General features: G+C 46.6%; 1 protein-coding gene across 1 annotated transcript in view; it reads left to right on the top strand.

Annotated features, from left to right (window-relative positions):
- Positions 1-1918: 1918 nt before the first annotated feature.
- PGLYRP2 (peptidoglycan recognition protein 2) overlaps positions 1919-10209 on the top strand; it is a 13704-nt gene continuing 5413 nt past the window's right edge. The window contains exons 1-4 of the mRNA XM_018566955.1: positions 1919-2017; positions 4786-5631; positions 7804-8014; positions 9773-10067. Of these exons, the coding sequence (XP_018422457.1) occupies positions 1951-2017; positions 4786-5631; positions 7804-8014; positions 9773-10067 (1419 nt within the window). The 5' untranslated portion in view covers positions 1919-1950. The remainder of the gene's footprint in view (positions 2018-4785; positions 5632-7803; positions 8015-9772; positions 10068-10209) is intronic.

The raw sequence follows: 10209 nt of genomic DNA, 5'->3' as shown, positions 1-10209 counted from the left end.
CTCTCTGTTATCGTTTGTATCTGCCTACTGCTGGGTGTGACCTTGCCATAGAGCAGAACATCCAATAATGCTAATAATAATAATATGAATATGTGTGTCCCACTAGCCAATTACTAGGAGGTTCATGGCCAGTGGTGCATCATGGGGAAGGACATATAAATATGGGGCTGAGCTTGTGAGTTTCTCTTTCCTCTGGCTCCTGCCTGGTAGAGGGTGTATGTTGTGATGTGCTATCTGACCAGACCTGCAGGTGGTCAGGGTGGGTGCCCAGTGTTGGGGTCTGCAGCTGTCCTGCCATCTGAAGATGGAAGCTGTATCTAGGTAGGAGCACCAGGGAGGAACTTCATCTGCTGGAGGTGCCGGAGAAGCTGGAATTTGTCTTGGACCTCGGAGGGCATCTGGTGTCTTGCCTAAGGAGTTCTGTGCTATGTCTGCTAGCCAGCTAAAGTGTTGCCATACGCAGTGTTACCACAATTGGTTTAAAGGCTGGGGAGTAGTCGGTGAGTCGGGAGTCTGCACTGTCCTAGGTGTCCGTAACCCCCAACCCTCTCTACCATGTGAGCTGTCAGGAGAATAAAATCCTTTGAAAACCCTTAAGTGGCTGGCATCCCACTTTACATTCACATCCCACAACTGGCTAACCTCACTCCCTGAGGTTAAATGTCAGCCCACCCTGTGTCTGAGGTCCCTCACGTGTTTCTGGGGGCAAGAGGGGTGCTACACAAGTAAAATAAAATTAGGAAGCTTACTTAAAATATCAGCATATTCCATTCTGGAGAAGCACGTTATCACTGGCTTGGATCCCTAGTTGAATAATCAACCCCCCCTTCTGCCAATCCCTGCACTGGTCTCCAATAGCCCAAAGGATCAAATTCAAAATATTAACAACCACTTACAAAGCCATCCACAACTCTGCCCCCGGCTATATCTCAAACCTGGTTTCCAAGTATCACCCTCACCATCCCCTCCGCTCTTCAAAAGACCTCCTGCTTTCCAGCTCCCTCATCAACTCCTCCCATGCTCGCCTCTAGGACTTCACTAGAGTCTCTCCCATCCTCTGGAACTCTTTACCCCAACCTGTCCATCTATCTCCCACCTTGACTGCCTTTAGGCGATCCCTAAAGACTCATCTCTTCATGGAAGCCTACCCCACCACAACGTAACCGCTCAACCATCACGTTCTCAAACAATTCATCCTCACACAGCTACCTCCTCATGTATCACTAGCCCCTCCCTTTTATATTCTAAGCCCTCAGGGGCAGGGCCCTCCTTACCATCTTGTCTTGAATTGTATTGTGATTGAATGTCTTCCTTATATTGTAAAGCGCTGCGCAAACTGTTGACGCTATATAAATCCTGTATAATAATAATAACACGCCAACCATGAAAGAGTAACAACTTAATACTATATCAGACAACGATCCATAAATCTAAAAGCATTATTCTAATATAATTGGCTGATTTCATAGTCATTCTTCATTTCCTCTGATCTAATACAGGTGATCTGACGTGTATTGGCATTTAGGAAGTTTGTTCACATATGGTGGAAGCTGAATATCACACAGTTGAGGAATAGATGGGCATCTGTGTCCACCTTGGTGCCCACCTCGGTTAGGTATTTAAATACGTTTCTTCTACAGGGATCGGTCTTCTGTGTTTATGTGCTCAAACTTTTTATAGTATAAGATTGACGCTTTCATATGATAGAGATTAATGTCTCGACTCTGCTACTTTGTACGTAACATTTTAACTGGTAAAACTAGTTATTTCGATCATTATGCAAGAGTGGAACTTTGGGTGAGATTTTCTTACACAGGGAGTTTATTGTTTATGTAGATCCTGGTGTGTAGGTTACAGGAATCGTAGGAGCCAGAAATACGCACTGAGCTTACAGGGTGATATCATTTGGTGATCTTTCTCCATTCTCTCACTGCACAGGTTCAGGTGAACATGGCCGTCCCCCGTTTGATCTGCATCTTCATTCTTCCTGTGTGTTTCTCAGCAGCTCTGCCTCATAGTAAGTGGCACACCGGGCATTGACCTTTGTGGGGATATAGTATCTGTCTTGTTCCATAGATCTGTGCAAAGAGCAGGAAGGATATATAAGTCCATGATATGTCCTATAGATATCACTTAGATCCTATTTTCTAGGGATGCACCGATACCAGTTTTTCGGTATTGAGTACGAGTACAGATATTTTTTTTCCGTGTGCCCAGATTATCAGACCCGTCGCCCGGCTTCCTGATTGCCTGTGAAGCTGGTGTCTCTAGCGAAAGAACACCGGCTTGACTTGCCGAGGCTGCCTGGCTTCCTGACCAATCAGGAAGTCGGGCGGCGAGTCATGAGTTGCTGCCCGGCTTCCTGAATGGTCAGGAAGCCAGGCTACCTAGCAAAAAGTGAAGCCGGCTTCCTAGCCAATCAGGTAGTCGGGTGGCAAGTCATGACCCACCTCCCGGCCTCCTGATTGGCTAGGAAGCCAGCTTCACTTGTTCCTAGTCAGCCTGGCTTCCTGACCAATCAGGAAGCCGGGAGGCAGGTCATTACTTGTCGCCCTGCTTTCTGATTGCTTAGGAAACCTGGCTGCCTAGCAACACGTGAGCCGGCTTCCTAGCCAATCAGGAAGCCGGGAGGTGGGTCATAAGCCACCACCCGGCTTCCTGATTGGAAAGGAAACTGGCTCCATGCTCCCTTGGCACTTGCAGGCAGAGAGAGGTCTCCTTCTGACCTAAAGTTCCAGTATCGGAGGTAAGTATTGAAGCATTTGGGCGAGTACGAGTACTCGCCAAAATACTCGGTGCATACCTACTATTTTCCTGTAATGTCAATTATGAGATAAAGCCTAACCCCAATAACATATTTTTTGAGTGTTGGATTGAGTGGGGAAGAGTTAATATTTCATTTCTCCATGATCCCATTTTCCTTCACTTCCTGTTACACTACAAGAAATGGGGGGGTCATCCTTGTGACTGGAAGGCAAATCCAGGAATAAAACATAATCAGAGGTTCCAACTCTTCCTCATTCTATGCAAAATGTGTTTTTGTCACAGAGATTTCCCATTGCTTCTCTCCAATAGCGACACAGAAGGCAATCAAAACCTTGTAGGGGCTCTTACCCTTCCCTACTCAAAAAGAAAAAATCTAAAAAAGTTTTGGTTAAAGTTGAGGTTTAGTTGTGACTGGTTGTTGCTGCATTTGATACATCAGCACTCTAGTCACATGCTATTCTATGTGTGGTTGACTTGCATTAGGGACCGGGTTTTTTAATCTTGTATGATTGAAGTAGACCTGCCAATGTATGCAGTAAAAAAATATGTATCCACCCTAAGCAGGGGTGACTTTTTGCATTGAGATTTGTTGAGTTGTAATCAGCATAAGCCAAATTGATAGTTCAGCTCTCTGCAGGGTTCCCTAAGCTCCCTTCTGCTTAGGTAAGTTCTTGGCATTAAAGTAAGAATATATAACAATGCTATTATGAATAATGATGCCTCCCTGGCCTACCACTAGGAGGTTTATTAACAATGGGGCATGCTGGGGGAGGATATAAGAAGAACTTGCTGGAAGTTCCCTTCCCCCAGGCCTCCTGTCTGAGAGCGATGCATGCTGGAAGCCTCATCCTCCAAGGCCTGCTGCCTAGGAACAGCAAACATTTGCTATTGAACTATGGCCTAAATCTGGGGCCTAGGCTGCCATGACCTTGCTGGAAGGGTTTCTCCAGGAGTGCAGCTTAAACCTGGGAAGATTCACCAAGGAGGAACTTCACAAGGAGATGCCTGATAAGGCAGAGGTGGGCTTGGACCTTACAGGAAGTTGGTGTCTTACTCAGGAAAATGAAGCTGCATTGACTACCACAGCCAAAAGTCTCTATTCACAGGATGCCAGTCTGCCTTAAAGGTCCTTTACCTGTGAAGGCCATGAGTATGTCTTCCTTGGTGTCTGCTATGTCCTTAGTATTGTCCTATGGCCTAAGCCCTCTCTCTCTAGAGTTTATGGTGGCAAATAAACTCTATTACTTGTTCAAAAGTGATTACCATCCATCTGTCCACAACCCCACTAAAAGTCAAGGACCCTAAGGTGTCATCCAAACTGACCCCTGTGGTGCTTCAACCAGTTTCTCTGAAATGCAGCATGTTAAGCAGGACATTCAATTCGAAATGTTCTACACCATTTACAGTTAAGTCATTGTGGTGTCTAGCTGGACTAAGCACTGGGGAATTCCTGTGCTCAGGAGCGGATTTCCCACAAGGCAAAACCATGGCCTGGCCTTGGGGCAGCAGGGAGTAGGGGGGCAGCAGGAGTGTGGAATTCCTATCTCCTGATGCCCTGGACATGCCGTTCTGGGCACCAGGTGGGTAGTTGTTGTCTACATTTAGCCCCACTTTGGGCAAGCAGAGCTAAATGTACAATGGGCAAGCCGCCACTTGTTTTGTAGAAGTGATCCCGGAGATGCCACCGAGATCCCTTGTATGCAGCCTGCAGGTCTGCCATTCTCCATGGGGGGGTTTGGCGTTTAGGGGGGGCGCATTGAGGAACCTGGCCTTGGGGCAACAGAGAGAGTAAATCCGGCCCTGGCTGTGCTGTTTATTTGTTGTGAGTTGCCCACCTCATGTGCACCTCCGTTATTGAGTATATTGTCTATCAGATACTATACAGCTTTAGCACACACTCATTGTAAAACGTTATACCCTGTATCTATACAAATGTGATCAGCACGGTGTCATGTGTGGGTGATAGGTCTGTTTACCTTGCTAGAAGGCTAATTTTTAACTGTTTCCTCTGTGCCCTAGATCCAGCTATTATGAAGATGGAAACCTTCACTGATCTCATACAGGAGCTGGAGTCCACTTTGCCAGAATGGTCTGCTAAGAAACTTGCTGAGCTCCTGCTGTCTTCTACCACTGAGCCATCCCAGCCGCATCAACATTTGTCTGATAGACAGGCTGCTCTTGCTCGTGATTTGTTGTCTCACAAGGCGATAGATTTAGAGGAGATGGGTTGGCAGGAACAAGGAGTTGTTTTGGCTCCTGATGGTAGCAACGTGGCTTTAAGGTCTCTTCTGGACACTGTGGTCTGGGGGTGGAAAGCTGACTGTGATGGAAAAAAACTGGAAAGTGACAAAAAGAATGTGGAGTCCAGCGAAAAACCAAGGCCAAGCCAAGAGTCAGGCAGTCATAACATGTATCAGGTTACATTGCCAAGTATGCTAGGATTGCATTTTGCCAGTTTCAATGATTCCTTGCAGGTGCCATTATATGTTCCTGATGGGTGCTGGGATTCCATCTCCGATCCAAAAACCTTTCAGCTACACGGGGCCCCTTCCAGAAATGATCTGACACTCGCCAACATCAATGGAGTATTGGATGGTGCTCTACTGAGGGAAATGATCATAAATGAGACCCAGAAGATGAGTGACCTACTTCAATCTTACTACGGGGGAATTCCAGCTAGGAGCCCATACAGGAGGCAGAATTTCCAGGAGCTGCTGGGAAAGGGCGAGTTAGGAAATGAGATAGAGAGAGCAATTGGTTGTTACAGGAAACAAAGTAAAGGTTCGGGCCTTCCTGATATGACAGAAGAAGAGCTGAAAGGAACCGCAGCTGCAGCGGCCAAGCAGTTTGAGCAGCAATATCTGGGTATAACTATTATTATCATGGCTATTATGTGTAGTTATATTTGTTGTGTGTGTGTGTATAGATCTACGAAGTCCCAAACTCACAGGCATTGCTGAACCTTTTTTTATAGAAACACACAATTGAGGGCCCATTCACACCACATCCAGATCATCTCCAGACCAGACCAGATTGTTTCCGGACCCAAAATGCATCCTAATGTATTCCTATGATATTTCTGGCCTCTGTTCACACCAGCGCAGTGCGTTCCAAACCAGACCAGAAAAATACTGCATGTCTCATTTTGTCTGGTCTGGAATGCACTGGAACCGCGGGCAGGGTCACACCATTTTCCGGATCAGATCTGGTGTGAGCCTGCTTAGGCCTGAAGATTAGTTAAACCCCCTTAGAATTATATATTTTCTGAAGGAAAGACCCTGAAAATGGTGGCAGTTGCAAGTTTTTATGGCATGCAATAGGGGAGGGGGCCATAATTTTTTATAGCATGCGATAGAGAGGCACAGCTAGCTGTCATTCAGGCAGCAGGGTGGATCCCTACAACACAGCTATGGACCTTCAGCATATAGTGGGTAGTAGCCCGCTAGATGCTGACTTTGGGTCACTGGAGGAATGTCCTCCTGTGACCCAAAAGATAACTAAAGCCAAAAAGAGATTTGGCTTTAGTTCTTATATCTTTATTGCTATCATCTATTAGACCCCTAATGTCACCTTTCTACTCCTCTAAGGCCCCGTTCACACCGGGGCGGTTTGGCCGAGCGGATCCGCCGACATGAACGATCCCATACATTGCTATGGGGACTGCTCATGCAACCGCGTGGCTCTGCGCGATCCGAACCGCCTCCCTGTACTGCCACCGGAGTAACCCTTACGTTGCCAGCAGCAAAAGGGTCAAGGCCGAACTCGAGTCAAAAATAAAAAAACTAAAAGCACGTGCCACTAACAGTCTGCCTTCTCCTGCTCGGGCCAGCTGACAGCTCAGCTCCCTTCTCCTAGCCCCGAAAAATGTAGGGATGTCCCTGATTAGCATCCTACTTGTTAGCACATTAAATGTTTGCTCCTTGTGCTGCTTCTTCCTCTGCCATTCTGAGCTCTGCTGTACGCTGGCTAGAATCCCTCGCTAGTTTCTCTTTACTTCCTGAAACCCCATATGACTAGTGACATCACAGGGGTTGGGAAACTGACACCTTCTTACTTGGGTTTAGGGCCTAAGTGAATATGTTCATCTTTTATTTGAATGGCATTATTATTATTATTATTATTATTATACAGTATATTAAGCCTTCAAATACATTTTGGTGATTACTATCCTTAGAAATGCATGCCTTATGTGCAGTTAAAAAAACACACTGCATGTTATCCTGCATAGCAGCACATTTACAATGGATATTCCAGGTTGTTGTTGGACGCAGCGTCTAGGGATGGTTCTGTCTATAGAGTTTGCATTGCAAGCAGTGGGACTATCATGGATTGTCTTTGGCTCCCAAATATTTGTTGTTCCCAGGGCTGTCTTTAACGCAGGGCAAAAGGGGCAGCTGCCCAGGGCCCAGCCATTGCTGTGGGGCCCAAAGCAGCTGCCCCTTGAGTAGCTCCTGCGCTGAAAAACTCCTACCACTGGCTCTGCATCTCAGCACTGACAGCAGGGAAATGGGTAATCGCAGAGCAGATGACACGGAGAGAAGAGCTGGGTGGATACCCTTCACTTCCACGCTGGCGGAGGCGGTTCTGCTATGACCTGGACGCCGATGTTCAATTGGCCTTTGCCCCTGGATTGGGGGAGAGGGAGCCTTCCGGGTGAGGGGACTACACACTGAATCAGGGCAGCATGAACAGGGGGTGTCTGATGGGGAGGCCCTGCGTGTCTGTACTGGCTGCTGCATGTGTGTATTAGGGAACACTGAACATCCAGAGAGAGGGGGCGCTACATGCTGCTTGTCTGTATGTGACGGGGGGTCACTACGTGCTTTCCATGTACATATGATGGGGAGTGCTAGCATAAGGCTTCATAAACAGTCGCCTAAGGTGCCGGGGGGAAGAGGGGGTGAAAAATGCACCTTCACCTGTGTACTCAATAATCCTTGCACCGGCCCTGCCCTTGTGCCTGCAAAGGATGAAATGTATGCGTGTTTAAAACCACGTTCTCGTAGTAAATGGATTTGCTGTTGATTTTCTTCTCAGACTGTCCTGCAGTCATGCCTCGCTGCATGTGGGGGGCTAAGCCATATAAAGGAACCCCTACCCTTCTAAACCTGCCTCTACAGCATGTCTACATCCATCACACCTATGAGCCATCCAGGCCATGCCTATCCCTCACAGAATGTAGCAAAGATATGCGCAGTATGCAAAAATTCCACCAGGAGGAGCGTGGATGGGATGACATTGGTTACAGGTAATGATGCTTTTTAACCAGATGTCCTATAAAAAGCGACTGTTTGCATGTAGGGAAAGAGAAGTACCAACATCATAATTTAATACCATTCATACACAAAATCCATTTTACATTTATTTACAATGTCTCTTGAGCCCAATTCCAATGTAGTGGGAAAGATTACTGTTTCTTTTTTTTTAAATCAGATAGTATTGATTCATTTTTTTTGTTTTTAGGCAAGTACAAAAACCATATGCACAAAGTAAAAACATACAAAACCACAGGAATACAGAAATAAACAAAAAGGGAAAAAAAGAGCGAAAAGTTACAAGTATTTAACCCATACCACAGGGATACACATATCTCTTTAAACTTAATACAAAATAAAAAGGGAAAAGGTATTGATGTAAACTCTACACAATATAGAAACAGGCAAGTGGGGTTGTACGGCGACCATGAAAGAGGAGTGGGGTGAGGGCTGGTAGCATTCAGTAGGAAGATCAAATAGGCATCCCAGCAGGGCGAAAAGATTGCCATCTGGACCATATTGAGTAAAAACTGTGTACTGAGCACTTGGACTAATAAATAATGCATTTAAATCTTGAATAAAATAATCCTATCAAGTTCCACCATCCAATCAGAGACTGTAGGAGGGAACGGTGAGATCCACTTACGTACAATGAGACGGGTGGCAGTAAATAAGCAGAAAGGCATCATGGCACACTCACAAAACCAGCATGTAAAACAACTTGTCTCACCACTAAGGATAATGACAGAGGTTTGAATACACGTCTTCAGCCGAGGATGTGTAAGCCGCACTGCCGCGCCAAGGCACCTCTTATAGTGCGCTCCTTTTGTGAGTGTGCCATGATGCCTTTCTGCTGTTTTACTGTTCAAAGCCCATTTCGTGTGCACCTTACTGTATAACTGGTAACAAATTGTTGAGTACGTTTGTCGTTTGTTTTGGGTGGCAGTAAATAGCGCTTGTCTAAGAGCCAACAGTAGAGGGAAATCAAAATGTGGATCATCAAAGACACCCAGAAGACATAGAAGGGGGGAGGGAATCAACTCAACATTAAAAACAGAATTGAGAGTACGTATGACCTTTAGCCAATAGCGTACTAGTTTAGGGCAGCTCCACCACAGGTGGATCCCTGGTGGAATACACATTTAGGACAGAAGGGACCATCTCGGTATCCTATCTTAAAGGAGAACTATGGGGTTAAGTCTTTTCCCCATAGTTCTCCTTAGGGTAACGGGAGGACACAAACTAGCGTCCTCCCGTCACCCTAGGCTCAGTATACCGCGAGCTGTATTGTGCCGGGATCCGCCCAGCTGCATGAGTGACAGCTGGCTCTGCCTATCTAGAGGCAGAGCCAGCTGTACCCGCCCCCTCCCCCGTCTATTTCCGCCAGTCAGCGCTGGTGGATCGGAGCGGGAGGGGGGAATCCAGCCCCTCCCCTGACAGGATCGAGAGATGAGCGAACACCGGTATGTGTTCGCTCACTTCCCGATCTACTGAGCCGACCTGTGACAGTCTCATTGTCACAGGTCGGCTAGAACTATGGAGAAATTCTGGACTGCGATATATCCTCAAATAATTGTGTCAGCCTGTGAGTAGCTGAGAGGGATACCTGGGCAATATTTTCCAGGACTTCATCCCAGATGTCATTAGAGAGAGAAGATCACTGTTTCTGCTCCACATGAACAATCTTTAAAATCGTTGTGGTAATTACAACATAATTTATAACTCCGTCTTCATTCCTCTGTCTTCTCCAGCTTTGTGGTAGGGTCCGATGGATACCTTTATGAAGGACGAGGGTGGCACTGGGTGGGGGCTCACACAAGGGGCCACAACTCCATTGGGTATGGTGTGAGCTTCATCGGTGATTTCACAGCTTCAGTCCCTGAGGGTCCCATCCTGAGCCTGGTGAGAGATCGCTTCTTGAAATGTGCAGTCAGGTCTGGGTATATCTCCTCCAACTACACTATTCAAGGCCACCGGCAAGTGGTGAACACGTCCTGCCCAGGAGATGCCCTCTTTCAAAAAATCTCTACCTGGGAGAACTTTAAGGTATGAAGAACCACGTGAAACCTTCTAGTGGGATTGATAAACCTGCTATGTACTGTTGGTATCTAAAGCTACTATAAACAGTGGTGTATTTTGGTTTGGGGCTGCCCAAGGCAAGACAAAATTCAGGCACCCCCCCCCCCCC

The sequence above is a fragment of the Nanorana parkeri genome, unplaced genomic scaffold (genome assembly GCF_000935625.1).
Source record: "Nanorana parkeri isolate BGI_ZX_2015 unplaced genomic scaffold, ASM93562v1 scaffold991, whole genome shotgun sequence".
NCBI classification, from domain to species: Eukaryota; Metazoa; Chordata; class Amphibia; order Anura; family Dicroglossidae; genus Nanorana; species Nanorana parkeri.
This window is presented reverse-complemented; position numbering and strand designations above follow the sequence as displayed.